The 17,499-nt window shown below is 40.8% G+C and overlaps 1 protein-coding gene across 1 annotated transcript in view; it reads left to right on the top strand.

The window, feature by feature from the left end:
- The window catches only part of lnx1 (ligand of numb-protein X 1), a 69,245-nt gene that overhangs the window by 37,860 nt on the left and 13,886 nt on the right, over positions 1 to 17,499 (top strand). The window contains exons 2-6 of the mRNA XM_063002103.1: positions 176 to 423; positions 7,465 to 7,620; positions 10,531 to 10,739; positions 13,062 to 13,475; positions 15,751 to 15,885. Of these exons, the coding sequence (XP_062858173.1) occupies positions 176 to 423; positions 7,465 to 7,620; positions 10,531 to 10,739; positions 13,062 to 13,475; positions 15,751 to 15,885 (1,162 nt within the window). The remainder of the gene's footprint in view (positions 1 to 175; positions 424 to 7,464; positions 7,621 to 10,530; positions 10,740 to 13,061; positions 13,476 to 15,750; positions 15,886 to 17,499) is intronic.

Here is a 17,499-nt window from a genome sequence, read left to right as displayed (position 1 = left end):
TTTATATTAAATTGACATTGACAAAGAGGCTATCATAGCTGCCCAACTCCACTGTTTTGAAATGGGATGTCCAACAAGGTCATGGTCAGGTGTCTACATACTTTTGACCATATGTACATATAGATATTTTTTGCATATTGACCATCCCTAATATGAAGATGTTTTGTCTGTGCAGATGTAAAGGAGCTTCACACTATGGCCTATCAGCTGAAAGAAAGCGGCGCTCTCAGGAAGACGACTGTATTGACAGCACATCAGAACTTGCTCTGGCAACCATGCCCGGTGAAGGCCCTGCCTCCAGCGCTGTGGCCCTCCTATCAGACGAGTCTGGCCTGGTTAACCCCGCCTATGAGCCGGGCATGGAGGACATCAGTCAGTCAGGAAGCACCACCAGCTTGGCAGGACGCTGCAACTCCAAGAAGCGTGAGTGTGAGTGAGCACTGTGCGTGTATGGAAATGTGTGTGTGTGTGTGTGTGTGTGTGTGTGCTTCAGTAGAATGAATGTTTTTGCTTGCTTGTCCATACTAATGCATACATATTTAAAATCTATATACCAACATTATTCAAATACACATTTGAGGCAGGATACAGTCCAAACAGCTGGGGCTTAGGGGACTTGTTCAAGGGCCCAACAACAGCAGCTTGGCCAGATGGACTTGAACCATAAACCTTCTGTTTAATAGCCCAATTATTTAAACCCTGACCTACCATTGCTCCTGCCAGTGGTAGCTTAGCGGTGAAGGTACTGGACTAGTAATCAAATGGTTGCTGGTTCAAGCCTCATAACCACCAAATTGGACCCCTGAGCAAGGTCCTTAACCCCAAATTGCTTAAATTGAGTCTAGCCATAATTGTAAGTCGCTTTGGCTGAATGCCGCAAATGTAAATGTAATGCTCAGTCAGGCTTAGTTTTCCTGGTTTGGTCTGAATACGCCACTGATGTTACATTACAGTCGGGTTACATTATGGCAAGATTTGGCTTTCAAAAAGGAATCCAAGACAACTCAAAGGCAATAACTTCAAAAGGCATCCAAGACAACTTTTCTCATCAAGCAAATGGCAAACAAAAAAGGGGAAACCAGAAGTCATTACAATTTTTGTGATTTTTGTGGAAGAGCCCAAGTAAGATGCTCCTGTGTCATGTGGCTTTTAATAAAAACTAGTTGTCCGCCAAGTGTCTGATTTTGGCTATATCTGCAATGGTTTGGTCCAAGTCCTGCAATGGATTGGTACCCTGTTCAGGGTATTTCTGCCTTGCACCCCCGTGAAACTTTATCCGCTCTGACCCTGACCATGATAAAGCGATGGTTAAAGTGAAATGAAATCCTTAACTAGTCAAAAATAGAAATAAAAAATGGAAAATGAAGCAAAGTTAGTCAGTCATCAACAGAAGTCCATTTCTGGTGATGTTGTAGCCTAGCGGTTAAAGTACTGGACTAGTAAGGTACTGGACTGGTAAGGTACTGGACTAGTAAGGTCCTGGACTAGTGATCAGAAGTCCATTTCTGGGGATGTTGTAGCCTAGAGAGTAAGGTACTGGACTTGTAAAGTACTGGACTAGTAAAGCACTGGACTAGTAAGGTACTGGACTAGTACTGGACTAGTAAGGCTCTGGACAAGTAAGGCTCTGGACTAGTAAGGTACTGTACTAATAAGGTACTGGACTAGTAAAGTACTGGACTAGTAAGGCTCTGTACTAGTAAAGTACTGGCCTAGTCAGGTACTGGACTAGGAAGGTACTGGACTAGTAAGGCTCTGGACTAGTACTGGACTAGTAAGGCTCTGGACTAGTAAGGTGCTGGACTAGTAAGGTACTGGACTAGTAAAGTACTGGACTAGTGAGATACTGGACTAGTAATCAGAAGTCCATTTCTGGGGATGTTGTAGCCTAGAGGTCAAAGTACTGGACTAGTAAGGTACTGGACTAGTAAAGTACTGGACTAGTAAAGTGCTGGATTGGTAAGGTACTGGACTAGTAAGGTACTGGACTAGTAAAGTACTGGATTAGTAAGGTACTGGACTAGTAAAGTACTGGACTAGTTATGCTCTGGGCTGGTAAAGTACTGGACTAGTTAAGTACTGGACTAGTAAAGTACTGGACTAGTAAGGTACTGGACTAGTGTAAGGTACTGGACTAGTAAGGCTCTGGACTAGTAAAGTACTGGACTAGTAAGGTACTGTACTAGTAAGGTACTGGACTAGTAAAGTACTGGACTAGTTAGGCTTTGGACTGGTAAAGTACTGGACTAGTAAAGTACTGGCCTAGTTAGGTACTGGATTAGTAAGGTACATGACTAGTAAGGTACTGGACTAGTAAAGTAATGGACTAGTGAGGTACTGTACTAGTAAGGTACTGGACTAGTAAAGTACTGTACTAGTAAGATACAGGACTACTTAAGTACTGGTCTAGTAAGGTACTGGACTAGTAAAGTACTGGACTAGTAAGGATCTGGACCAGTAAAGTACTGGACTAGTAAGGTACTGTACTACTAAGGTACTGGACTAGTAAGGTACTAGACTAGTAAGGCACTGGACTAGTAAAGTACTTGACTAGTTAGGTACTGGACTAGTTAGGTACTGGTTTAGTAAGGTGCTGGACTAGTAAGGTACTGGACTAGTAAGGTACTGGACTAGTACAACCCCTGGCAAAAATTATGGAATCACCACTCTTGGAAGATGTTCTGTCAATTGTTTAATTTTGTAGAAAAAAAATAAATCACAGACATGCCACAAAACTATCATTTTTCAAAATGTCAACCTTCTGGCATTAAGAAACAATAAAAAAAAGAAACAAATATAATAGTTGTGGTCAGTCACAATTGCTTTTTTTAGATCAAGTAGAGGAAAAAAATATGGAATCACTCAAATCTGAGGAAAAAATTATGGAATCACTCTGTAATTTGCAGTTTAAAAACAAAACATCTGCAGCAGATTAGATTTGCTAATTATTCTTCAGTTTAAAAAGAGTGCTCACACCTCGGAGAGCTGTTGCACAAAGCAGATTGTCATGAATCATGGTTCCAACACAAGATATGTCAGTTGAAACAAATGAGAGGATTATAAAACTCCTTCAAGAAGATAAATCATTGTAAAATGTCGCAAAAGATGTTGGTTGTTCCCAGTAAGCTGTGTTTAAAATCTGGACCAAGTACACACAAAATGGGAAGGTTGTAAAAGGGAAGCATACTGGTAGACCAAGTAAGACATCAAAGCATCAAGATAGAAAACTTAAAGCAATATGTCTTGAAAACAGAAAATGCACAACAAAACAAATGAGAAACAAGTGGCCGGAAAGTGGAGTCAATGTCTGTGACTGAACTGTAAGAAATCACCTAAAAGAAATGGGATTTACATACAGAAAAGCCAAACAAAAGCCATCATTAACACCTAAAAAGAAAAGAACAAGGTTAAAGTAGGCTAAAGAAAAGCAATCGTGGACTGTGGGTGACTGGATAAAAGTGATCTTCAGTGATGAATCGCGAATCTGCATTGGGCAAGGTGATGATGCTGGAACTTTTGTTTGGTGTCTGTCCAATGAAATTTATGAAGATAACTGCCTAAAGAAAACATGTTAATTTCCACAGTTGTTGATGATATGGGCCTGCATGTCGGGTAAAGGCACAGGGGAGATGGTCTTCAATAAATGCCAAAGTCCACATTGAAATTTTGGACGCTTTTCTTATTCCATCAGTTGAAAGGATGTTTGGTGATGATGACTTCATTTTTCAAGATGATAATGCATCTTGCCATAGGGCAAAGGACGTGAAAACTTTCCTTCAAGAAAACATATAATGTCAATGGCATGGCCTGCAAATAGTCCGGATCTCAATCCATTTGAAAATCTCTGGTGGAAATTGAAGAAAATGGTAAATGACAAGGTTCCAACCTGCAAAGCTGATCTGGCAACAGCAAGTGACAGTTGAAGGCAGATTGATGAAGAATACTGTTTGTCATTAGTTAACTCCATGCCTCAGAGAGTTTAAACCATTATAAAAGCCAGAGGTGGTGCAACAAAGTAATAATGGTGCAGTGTTTTCTAATGATTCCATAATTTTTTCCTCAGATTTGAGTGATTCCATATTTTTTTCCTCTACTTGATCTAAAAAAAAGCAATTGTGACTGACCACAACTATTATATTTGTTTCTTTTTTTATTGTTTCTTAATGCCAGAGGGTTGACAGTTTGAGAAATGATAGTTTTGTGGCATGTCTGTGATTTATTTTTTTTCTACAAAATTAAACAATTGAAAGAACATCTTCCAAGAGTGGTGATTCCATAATTTTTGCCAGGGGTTGTAATCAGAAGTCCATTTCTAGAGACATTGTAGCCTAGTGGTTAAGGTACTGGACTAGTAATCAGAAGGTCGCTGGTTCAAGCTCCACCACTGCCTGGTTGCTGCTGTTGGGCCCTTAACCCTCAATTGCTTAGACTCTGTATTGTCACAGTACGGTAAGTCGCTTTGGATAAATGCATCTGCTAAATGCTGGATATGTAAATGTAAATTGCTTTCCCTTTTTTAGGTCAACTGGTAAATGAGTGTATTGTCATTAAGACCAAACATGACGAAGGCCAGTGCCTGTATTATTTACAGAACAACATATCACTAAGCAAACTCCACTAAAAATGACTAATGCTTACCATGTTCTTAAATGTATCCAGCCCTGGCCAGTTTTTTAACAGATGCTTTTAAGCGGTTGAAAATGTGGTTTCTTTCTAAACTATTTTTACATTTATCTGTATTAGAATGGACAAGGCCTTTAAGAAACACATGCATTCATTGACTTTCATTTCCCATAAGTACACTCCTTCACAAGCACTGAAAAGCATTCAGTACAAGCAAACCAAGACCAAAAAATGAGAGAGAGAGAGAGAGAGAGAGAGAGAGAGCGAGAGAGAGAGAGAGAGAGAGAGAGAGAGAGAGAGAGAGAGAGAGAGAGAGAGTTTTTTAGTGGAAGAGCAGGCATGTTCCACTCTTTAATGTTCCTTCTGTAACCCGCTGTGGGCCAGTGGGCAAATGTGCTGCACCAACTCTTTAGTAAAGGAAAGAAAGTACGGCATGACAGTGCAGCTGAATGAGCTGTCAGCCTCAGGCTTTTTGCTTTTAAGAGCAGTGCTACCGTGCTGTACAGAGCTGGAAACATCATGGTGTGTATATGTGTGTGTGTGGGGTGGAACTTGGGTGGAGCAGCACTAGGTTACAAAGCACCATTTCGCTGAAACTCTTCACCCAAGCCTGAAGACATGTCAAGAACAAGTCCGACAGATGTTAGACTTATCAGAGATCTAAGTAACCGTCAACGGCAAATCTAATACAGCAATGTAAAGCCACTTGGCGACCATACTGTTACAACCCATCAACTTAAACTGTTTAGCTTGTAGAACGAAAATTAAAAACGTAGATAGAGCCACTCAGGTGGCGCAGCGGTAAAAACACACGCTGTTCACCAGAGCTGGGATCTCGAATACATCGTATTGAATCCCTGCTCTGTCTGCCGGCTGAGGCTGAGCGGCCACATGAACAACGATTGACCTGTTGTTCAGATAGGAGCAGGATTAAGCCGGGTGTGGCTCTCTGTACAGTGCTGTACTGCACTGCACTCGTCAAGTGTAGGTGATAAGATGTTCGATGTCCTCCCCAATCAGGAGCAGGGACCAGCATTAGTGACAGGATGATTGACAGGCAGAAATTGGATGTGCTAAAGTGGGAGAAAAAAGGAAAATAAAAAGTAGATAGAAACATGTAATAAGTGACAAAATATGCTGTGTAATAGTTTCATCTGGGGTGGCACGGTGGCTCGATGGGTAGCACTGTTTCCTCACAGCAAGAAGGTCCTGGGTTAGATTCCTCATGTCTGTGTGTGTTTTTTCCCACAGTCCAAAGACATGCAAGTGAGGTGAATTGGAGATACATAATTGTCCATGACTGTGTTTGACATTAAACTTGAACTGATGAATCTCGTGTAACCAGTTATTACCTGTCCTGTCATGAATGTAACCAACGTGTGTAAAACATGATGTTAAAATCATTATTAATTATAATAAATAAATAATCATTTCTTCTGCTTATGCCAAGAAGTGTCTTGGAAAATTAGATTTGTCATTTTCTTTGCTTTATTGGTTACAAAAGAAGGTTTTAGCATTAAGTTCACGAATCCAGTGTTTTTCTGATTGACAGGAAACGTGGGCTATTTCTTCTACTAGAGTAAGGTCAGTTGGATTCTGGGACTTTGGTTATGGATGGTTATGGCATTGTCAGGTCATTATTATCTAGAAACTCATGATTTCCAGGTAATACGAGGAATCTTCAAAAAGTTTCAGCATTTTTATATTTTTGTTGGAAGCAATGAGGGCAGGAGGAGTAGTAATTGGTCGTGTCTGAGAGACTGAGATAGAGCTTATAGTCTGGATTTAGCATCATCTGATTTCCACCTTTTTGAACCACTCAAAGAAGCTTTAAGGGGAAGAAGATTTTCATGTGATGATGTGAAAGCAGCGGTGCTACATGATCAACCAAAACATTTTTGCTGATCGCATCAAAATGGTACGACCCTGGGAAAAATGCATCAGAAGGTGACTATGTAGAAAACTGATGTCATTTGTTTTTGAAATTCTTAATAAATAGTTTTAAAAAGTGAGGAAACTTTTTGAAAACCATCGTTTAATGAACACTTTTTTTTTCTAGGCTTTTCAAGATAAATTCTGTATGGTAACACACATCATCATCAGATAAACTGTATAGTTTGTTAAAAGCACAATTGATTTGTGAAACTAAAAACCCTTAAGTATCAGGGAAACTTAAAGCAGGTACATGAGCAATTTACTTTTGGACAGCATGTGCTCTCTGAGAATTTAGTAGTGCACCCACTGCTAGCTATCTAGGTCTATAATAAGTCTGACTACAAACTACACACTCCTACATACAAGCACGGCAGCACGGTGGCTAAGTGGGTAGCCTCACAGCAAGAAGGTTCTGTGTTCAAACCCCAGTTGGGGGCTGTCTCGGTCCTTTCTGTGTGGAGTTTGCATGTTCTCCCCGTGTCCGCGTGGGTTTCCTCCCACAGTCCAAAGACATGCAAGTGAGGTAAATTGGATACACTAAACACAAGACTGTGTTCAATATAACCTTGTGAACTGATGAACGTTGTGTAATGAGTAACTACCGTTCCTGTCATGAATGTAACCAAAGTGTAAAACATGACGTTAAAATCCTAATAAACAAACAAATATTTAAGCATGATGATGAGTACTTACACTACACATTAGTTACCGCAGACAATGTGTAAGAGTGGCATCAATCACTCTTCAACAAGAAAATCCTCCAAAAATAATAAGAGTGATTAATGATGTGACTCATTTTCCCTGCCTCATGAGTGGCTGTTTCTGGGTAGGCTTCTTTGTTTCCAAGTAGCTCTTGTCCAGTATCCAGCTCTTATTCCTCCACACATTTCCTCTTCTGCCTCGCAGTTCGTAACTTTGACCGTTCGTCAGTGAGGAGTCGCTCGTTTCGCCGTCTGAACCGGGCCTTCAGCGTGCTCAGAAGGACTAAGAGCGGCACGGCCGTGGCCCATGACAGCACAGAGGAGAGAGACAACCTCAGAAATGCCAATATACCACAAGAGGGTGAGTGTGTACATGTGTGTGTGTCCAAGAGTGTGTCAGTGGGTGACAGGCTGGGTTGAGGGCCCAGCAGCATATGTTGCTTTAATAATGCAGATGGGGCTGGCAGACAGCTTAGCCTGATTAGAGAGAGACATGGGGACAGGAAAATAGTCTGGATAGTAGCATATAGAACATATATAACGATAGCAAAAAAATACACTGTATTTATTCATTATTTGGGCAAAACTATGTGGACACCTGACAATGGGCTTGGTGGACATCCAATTGCGGACCCTGGGCAGTTGCCTTTCCATTTGTAGCTGTAACAGTCTCCACTCAGTTTATGTATACTTAATCAAAAGAGCAATTGCTGTATCAGACAGTGATGTTAAACTAGAATGACTGGCTTGTCATCGAGTTCTTTCACACCAAACTCATCAAGCCATGTCCTTATAGACCTTGCCTTGTTCACTCATGCTGAAACAGGGAAGACATATCATTTATTTTATACAATTAATATTAGCAATGGGTATGTCTTAAAACACATGAATGTAATAATTAGGAGAAATGTCCACATATCTTCAGACTGGACATTAAAAAAAATGTAATGAAAGAAAAGAGTATAAGAGGAGATTCAGCAAATAAAATATTAACCAATCAAAGGACACTGTGTGTATCCGTGTGTGTGTGTGTGTGTGTTACATAAAAAACCCCAGGTGCCTGAAGTAATGAGCTCTGTGTTTTTCTCTCTCTGTGGTGATGATGGGAAAATATTGACTGCGAAAGAGAAACTGCACTGTGAATAAAACAAGTAGAAAGACAAGAAGGAAAGAAACACATAACTGTCCATCTATTTCAGAAAAATAATCACACCAAAACATATTACAAAAAGTTGGATATAAATAATTACTGCGGTAAATTAGCTCAATTTCACATAGAAAATACATAGGAAATGTTTTCTTAAATAATAAAATACTAGTCTTTGTTTAAAAAATAGCAGTTTAACAAAATAACGCACAGTTATTGTAAGCCCTAGAAATCCTTATAAAACACATGTAACTAAACACATTCAAATCAGTCTTTAGGAACTCTTAAATGGTCATTTATGACCTCCTAGTTTATTGGTCATACAACTATGAGGTAACACAAAGACCAAGTTCTTTTACTTGTGCATCAACATGTGACCAGTGAATACACAGATACCTTTATAAATTAAGAATGCCTAAAATAGCTACACACTTAAAAATGCCCATATTCACTTTTGGGAAACGTCTTAAACAACTAGATATGTTATACGGGAGATCTTCAAAAAGTTTCCGCACTTTAATATTTTGGTTGGAAACAGTGAGGGTGGGAGGAGTAGTAATTGGTCATGTCTGACAGACTGAGAGAGAGCTTATAGTCCAGATTTAGCATCATCTGATTTCCACATTTTTTGACCACTTAAAGAAGCTTTAAGGAGAAGAAGATTTTCATGTGATGATGATGTGAAAGCAGCGGTGCATCAGTGGCTATGTGCTCAACCAAAAACATTTTTTGCTGATTGCATTAAAAAGTTGGTACGGTTGCTTAGGTAGCGCAGCGGTAAAACACACTAGCACACCAGAGCTGACATTTCAAACTCATCGGTTCGAAACTCAGCCTTGCCATTAGGCTGGGCTGGGAGCCTACATGAACAACGATTGGCTTGTTGTTCATACAGGGTGGGAAGCCAGATAGGGACTCTCTCATGGCTAATGCCATTATGACCTCTGCTGGCTGATTGAGTGCGTTGATGAGGGTGCGACTCTCCGTACACAGAGCTGATCCGCATATGAACTCTGCACACGTGTCGGAGGGGGCGTGTGTTAGTTTTGTTCTCCTCAATCTAAGCGGGGATTGGCATCAGTGGAGAGGAAGCGTAATGCAATCAGGCAATTGGACAGGCTAAAGTCGGGAGAAAAAAAGGAGAAAATGCATAAACTAAATATTTAAAAAAGTTGGTAAGATGCTGGGAAAAATGCATCAGAAGGTGACTATGTATGAAAAGTGATGTCATTTGTTTTTGAAATTCTTAATACACAGAGGTTAAAAAAGTGTGAAAACTTTTTGAAGAACCCTCGTAAATCAGCCTAAAAGAAAATGCAAGTGTATTTTTTCCACACACACACAATGTGGATGGTGGTCAAAAGTGTTTTTTTATTTTAGACCCTTGGAACCTTGCAAGGATACACGGCAGCATGGACTCCATGACAGAAAATTACCAGGATATTACAAATTTAATCAAACTGCATTGCGAAATAGTTAAACCTGGGTGGTGGTTGAAACACCCAGTGGCACAGTCATCAAAAATATCTATCCAAATCCACAATAAGGCTTGATGACACCAGAATCATTGTCATCTCAGTCCCTGTCTTATATTCCTGTGGAAAACTGTAGGGTGAGCTGAAAATAAGAGTCCACAAAAAAAGACAATTGAGCCTGAAAGAATTAAGGACATTTTGCTGTTTATTTTATTTAAAAAAATTATTCCACTGTTTCAGTCCAAAATTGGTCCTGATACCCAGACTGAAAATAATATGTGTGTTGCAAACTGACATATGTATAGATGTGTTTTGTCAGGATAATATTTTACTATGCATGGCTATGCCTCAGTGAAATTAAGTTACAGCCGAACGATTCCTGCATATCTCTGTACTGTAATGGCTTAGTCTCACAGTTGAAGCTATGCAGTTATAACTAATGAATATGTGAGTTTATCTGCTGTACTGAAATGTTTCTTGGTTTTAATTAAAAGCTTGCTTATATAATAAATTAAATGTTGTTTAATCTCCTCAGTGAATTAAAAATAGATAGAATGGCTGGCTGCACAGCCCACCAAACTGTTCCAAACCTGTGCCATCTACTATTGCTAATTCCAGTCTTTATCCTTTGTTTTCTTCCCCTCTGAAGTGTTTGCTTTGCCTCAGCTCCATCACCTCATCCCAGACGGTGAAGTCACCACAGTTAAAATCACACGCTCCGACCCCTGTGAGCCACTGGCCATCAGCATCGTAGGGGGTAATGAGACGCCGCTTGTGCGCGTCCTCATCCAGGACATCTACAGAGAGGGGGTCATTGCCCGTGATGGAAGACTGCTTCCTGGAGACATGATTCTTAAGGTACGCATGCCTGAGAAAAAAAGAGAAAAGATTATGGGAGGTCTGAAATTACATCATTGCAGAATAGGTGTGAATTTTAGGTTGGCATACAGTGGGCGTCATATGCTTTGCCATCTGTTTGGCAGAATAGTTGGCGTCATGGCAGGAGTAAAAAGTGCTTGGTTTTTGTTCCTTAGTTCATCGCTTTTTGTGCATTATACATTGTCCTGTAACACCAAACAAATGCCAGAAATTTTACATTTACACACTTTACACCATCAGCCATAACATTAAAACCACCTCCTTGTTTCTACACTCACTGTCCATTTTATCAGCTCCACTTACCATATATAGAAGCACTTTGTAGTTCTAGAATTACTGACTGCTTGCTTTCACGCTGTTCTTCAATGGTCAGGACTCTCCCAGGACCACCACAGAGTAGGTATTATTTGGGTGGTGGATCATTCTCACCACTGCAGTGACAATGACATGGTGGTGGTGTGTTAGTGTGTGTTGTGCTGGTATGAGTGGATCAGACACAGCAGCGCTGATGGAGTTTTAAAACACCTCACTGTCACTGCTGGACTGAGAATAGTCCACCAACCTAAAATATCCAGCCAATAGCGCCCCGTAGGCAGCGTCCTGTGACCACTGATGAAGGTCTAGAAGATGACCAACTCAAACAGCAGCAATAGATGAGCGATCGTCTCTGACTTTATATCTACAAGGTGGACCAACTAGCTAGGAGTGTCTAATAGAGTGGACAGTGAGTGGACACGGTATTTAAAAACTCCAGCAGCCCTGCTGTGTCTGATCCACTCATAACACACCACCACCATGTCATTGCCCCTGCAGTGCTGAGAATCATCCACCACCTAAATAATACCTACTCTGTAGTGGTCCTGTGGGGGTCCTGACCATTGAAGAACCGGGTGAAAGCAGGCTAACAAAGCATGCAGAGAAACAGATGGACTACAGTCAGTAATTGTAGGACTACAAAGTGCTTCTATATGGTAAGTGGAGCTGATAAAATGGACAGTGAGTGTAGAAACAAGGAGGTGGTTTTAATGTTATGGCTGATCAGTTTATGTACAACACGTTTGTCAATCAGTTCCACCAAAATCCAGCGGCCGTGTTTGTGACCTTTTTTTTTTTGCACTCTCCTCCAAGTTTGTTGATTTGCCAGCATTAAATGAACAGCTCATAAATAGGCTCTGACTGGCTATTCACACCCTTAAAATTAAGTCTAATATCACATCCACAGACTTGTTGTAAATGTAGGCTAGCTGATTAAGAAGTTGAAAACAAAATTCAAATGAGACTAAAGATTTAACTATTTTATTGTACATGTAAATGATAAAAGAAATTTAAATGTAAATGAAATAAGCATCAGGTTTCAAAATTGAAGTCTTAATGTGGCTACATGAATAAAGTTATTTCTGATAGATTATAAACATTTTAAAAGCTTACAGGAGAAAAAAGAAGAAAGTAAAACAGTTACAAAATATTGGTCTTCTTTTCTCTGCCTTATCTGAGTGTATTTATATACACAATATATATTATACTATTCTCAATTTATTAAGAATTTCAAACACAAATGACATCACTTTTCTACATAGTCACCTTCCAATTTTCTCCAGAGTTGTATACCAGTTTTTTTTCTATTTTATTTATGCATTTTCTCCCAATTTAAATGTAGTCAGTTTGTCTTCCGCTTCTGGGGGATCCCTGATTGCAGTCGAGGAGGGTCTATTGCTGCTCACACCTTGATGCACTCTGCTTAGGCACCTTTCTATCTGGTATTTAGGGTCCTTACACAACGTTTGAAGACCCCATTCACATGGTCCAGTCATCCCATCCAAGCAGAAACATGTCTGCTGCAGGCACTGTCAATTATGCCCGCTAGATGGCGCCCAGCTGACCGGTGGCATTGTCGAATTTCGAACCGTGAACTTCAGAATCTCGGCGCTAGTGTGCTAGCGGAATATCCCGCTGCGCTACCTGGGTGTGTTGTACTAGCTTTTAAATGGCATCAGCAAAAAATGTTTTTGGTTGAGCCGCTGATGCACCGCTGCTTTCACATCATCATCACATGAAAATGTTCTCCCCCTTAAAGCTTCTTTGAGCGGTCCGGATTATAAGCTCTCTCAGTCTCTCAGACACGACCAATTACTACTCCTCCCACCCTCACTGTTTCCAACCAAAATATAAACTGTGGAAAAGTGTGGAAACTTTTTGAAGATCCCTCGTGTATATACTGTATATATATACGGGCAATTGCCCTTCATTGCGTTGTCCATTCTTTAGCCTCTTACTAACTGTCTCTCTTTTCATATGTAACAGGTAAATGGCATCGACATCACCAACGTCCCACACTGCTACGCTCTCGCTGCTCTGAAGTGTCCCTGCACGCTGCTCAGACTGACCGTCCTGCGTGAGCAGCGTCATCGGTATCGCTCGCACCATCATCACCATCACCACCACGTGCCTCAGCCCGGCGAGCTGCTATACCAGGCCCCTGGTGTCACCGTGAGGGACGATAGCCTGCATGTGGTGCTGCTGAAGGGCACGCCCGATGAACAGCTGGGCATCAAGCTGGTACGCCGGCCCGATGAGCATGGCGTTTTCATTTTTCACCTACTGGAGGGTGGCCTGGCAGCAAGGGACGGACGCTTGCAGGTCGACGATCGTGTGCTTGCCATCAATGGGCACGATCTGCGCTACGGAGCACCTGAGCATGCAGCACTCCTCATACAGGTGGGCACACAGAGGGATTGTGTTGTATTTTACACTATATAATATATTTGCAAATACTGTATATTAAACATTGTTGTACATATACTTTAAGTACACAATTTTGCAGCCAGCTGTGGTAAAACTGAATTGTCTAGCTGTTAATTTGACCAAGCATTCCATTTGGTACTGGAATCAGGTGTGTAGAAACCCAGTAACCCAGCTACAGTGGTAAAACTGATTGTGTTTCCCATCTTTTTATTTTTTTTATTATTTGTTATTTATAGGTTCTCAATGGACAAGTGATTAAGGCCTGTAATAATACAAAGAAGGGCAGGTGCTAATCTTATGCACAATTTGCTACATGGTCACAGATGTATGGTTTGATGGAGACTACAAATACTGAGACACCGATCAGCCATAACATTAAAACCACCTCCTTGTTTCTAAACTCACTGTCCATTTTATCAGCTCCACTTAGTACAATTACTGACTGTAGTCAATCTGTTTCTCTGCATGCTTTGTTAGCCCCCTTTCATGCTGTTTTTCAATGGTCAGGACTCTCCCAGGACCACCACAGAGCAGGTATTATTTGGGTGGTGGGTCATTCTCAGCACTGCAGTGACACTGACATGGTGGTGGTGTGTTAGTGTGTGTTGTGCTGGTATGAGTGGATCAGACACAGCAGCGCTGATGGAGTTTTAAAACACCTCACTGTCACTGCTGGACTGAGAATAGTCCAACAACCAAAAATATCCAGCCAACAGCGCCCTGTGGGCAGCGTCCTGTGACCACTGATGAAGGTCTAGAAGACGACCAACTCAAACAGCAGCAATAGATGAGTGATCGTCTCCGATTTTACATCTTCAGGGTGGACCAACTACATGGTAGGAGTGTCTAATAGAGTGGACAGTGAGTGGACACGGTATTTAAAAACTCCAGCAGTGCTGCTGTGTCTGATCCACTCATACCAGCACAACACACACTAACACACCACCACCATGTCAGTGTCACTGCAGGGCTTAGAATGATCCACCACCTAAATAATACCTGCTCTGTGGTGGTCCTGTGGGGGTCCTGACCATTGAAAAACAGGGTGAAAGCAGGCTAAAAGGGTATGTAGAGAAATTGTAGAACTACAAAGTGCTTCTATAAGGTAAGTGGAGCTGATAAAATGGACAGTGAGTGTAGAAACAAGGAGGTGGTTTTAATGTTATGGCTGATCAGTGTACAGTAACATACAGACATTTAATGTGTTACCAGTCATAGGCTAAATGTTGAAGGTCAATAGTCTAGCAATGCAGTTTTGTTTCAGACACAGCAGGTATATGTGAGGTGGGTTTTGAGGGATTATATGGTTCATAAAGCTGATTATATTTAGCTTTTGTATGTGTGGGTCTGGTTTGATACTTTTAAGGGGGCAATATGGCACTTACAGTAGACAATTCACTGGAAACATCACTGGAATAAAACCTGATGACATTAGGAACAGCAAGGCAATATTAGAAAAAACTCATTTTCTGAATCAGTGCTGGAGCATTGCACTTTCTGCAAAGCTCGATTTATTTTTTGACAAGAATAAACCATAGCAATTCTCACCGCCACTTTGGTGGAGAAGTAGCCTGGGCGAGTCACCACTGTGTGTTCTAAAGTATGTGGACACCTCGACTGCCGTTAGAAATTTTTTTCAGAAGCATATAGACTGTTAAATGACAGAGGCTCCGAGTGTTACCTTGCACCTGAGATATTAAAAGACGAGCTCAAGTGCAGGTATGCTTAAAAATTTTGACTTCAGGTGTAGAGGGTTACATCTGATGGGACACAGGTAATCCATTTGCCGGCTAGCATCAAACAGGTTCTATCCAGGCATTTGAAGTCCCTTCGAAGTGTTGTCATGACAAGAATAAGGTATTTAGTAAAAATGATGGCTACTTAATAAATGGTGCTGCTAAAGGACGCACAGTGGGACAGCAGGTAGTGTGAGTGTCATACAGCACCAGGATTCTGGGAAGCTGTGCTCAAATAAGTTTAAAATTCACCAAGGATGTCCTCTTGATTTCTTTTACCTCCAACAACATGCAGAAGGTAAATATCTAACAGCCTCTTAATGTGTCAGCAAGTGAATAAATGGGTATGAGTTTTCAGGTGGCTGCATAAAGCAGTTGTTGAAGATGTATAAATAAATAAATATAGAAAATAAGTAATATAGTACAAATAATTTTTTTAAGCCCATTGTGGTAAGTGCTTTATAGTATTAAGAATAATTAGAGTTACTAATGTTGTGTGTTGTATGTTTTAGGCAAGTGCGGAACGTGTGCACTTTATTGTATCCAGAAAGACTCACATACCCGCCCCAGACATTCTGCAAGAGGCACCGTGGAACATGGAGGGACCACCTCCATACTCAGCGGTGGACGTTGAGCAGTCATTAGTGGTGAGATGGGCACCACACTTACTCCACACCATCAAACTGTAACACCTGCCTATTGTTAATGCATTTAATGGCAAATGAAGGCACTGGTAGCTCAGCAGTGAGGATAGTGGGCTAGTCATTGAAAGGTTGCTGGTTTGACCCTCTAGACTGGTACCGGTCCGTGGGTCATTTATTACCGGGCCGCATAGAAAGAATAAATAATTAGAGATAGCTACAAGAGCAATTACATTTCCAAAACTCTTTGGGTGTTATTGTCTCCAATCACCACTAGGTTGGAGCAGCATCTCGTTGCAGCGAACAAAGCTTAGGATTCACACTGATTTTTCATTCTATAGTTATTCTATTTTAAATCCTCCCGCCCCCGCCGGTCCGTGAAATTATATCTTATATGAAACCGGTCCGTGCTGCAAAAAGTTGGGAACCGCTGCTCTAGACGGCCATGTAGTTACTACAGGATCCTTGAGTAAGACCCTTACCCTTGGATTGTATTTGGTCATAATTCTAAATCATTTGGGATTTTAAAAGCTGACAAAAATGTAAATAAACCAATAGAAATTGAACAATTAATGAATAGTCAAGTGGCTATATAACCTAGTCATCAAATATCTAATCACAGCCATCAGGTGCATCTATGGTTTTAAAACTTCATTCCTAACAAGATTAAACATCTGGACTTTATTACTGATTTTGGTTTGTAGGGCAGTTGTAGCCTAGCGGGTAAGGTACTGGACTAGTAATCAGAAGGTTGCTGGTTCAAACTCCACCACTGCCAAGTTGCCACTGTTAAGCCCTTGAGCAAGGCCCTTAACCCTCCATTGCTTAGACTTTATACTGTAAGTCGCTTTGGATAAAAGCGTCTGCTAAATGCCGAAAATGTAAATGTAATTGAAGGTGAGTGGGACCTAGGTCTTTCTAAGGTGGAATCAAAATCAGAAATTGTGATAAGTGATAAGCCAATCTTTGCATCCTAAAGGCGAAACTCAAACAAACAGCAGTGACTACAACATGAAGTATTCACAACTGCACCCTTTCATACTAAACGATTTGTCTAATTAGTGTACTACTATTACCATTAGTCATTTACTTTTTTTTTGTTTCTACATGCTCAAATTTGTATCTATTTCATACTTTTCTACCTCTCTTTAACACTCTGGGTGTGTTCGAAAACCTAGTGAGCTGCCTACTTATACAGCGATTCCATCAGTTTTCACTACTAAGCTAACACAGTTAGCCTCATGCCATTCAAACCATTGGGATGACGTGGAAACGAGAACGTTAAATTCGCTGACAAGCCCGAATTTGCAAATAAATGACCCTCGTACACGTTTATACACATTAAAAATCAATGATCAGTGATCATTAAATAATTCCATTCGTTTCTCCGCATCCATCTGCCATATTTGTAATTTTTTTGTGAGAAAAGTTGTGCCGCACTGAATGCTGGGATTGCCTTCACCGCTAAGGCAACATCGGATGCTCCCTCATTATTTTGTCAAAATACTGTTCAAATTTAAGGTGCCTTACTAGGCAGCATGTTAAGGCATCTAAGAATTTGAACAGCCTACTGTCTATGCTGTCTATGTAGAGAGACCACTAGGTTTTCTGACACACCCT

Source organism: Trichomycterus rosablanca, chromosome 9, assembly GCF_030014385.1.
Source record: "Trichomycterus rosablanca isolate fTriRos1 chromosome 9, fTriRos1.hap1, whole genome shotgun sequence".
Taxonomy (NCBI): domain Eukaryota; kingdom Metazoa; phylum Chordata; class Actinopteri; order Siluriformes; family Trichomycteridae; genus Trichomycterus; species Trichomycterus rosablanca.
The sequence above is the reverse complement of the archived record's forward strand: the minus strand, read 5'-3'. Positions and strand labels throughout refer to the sequence as shown.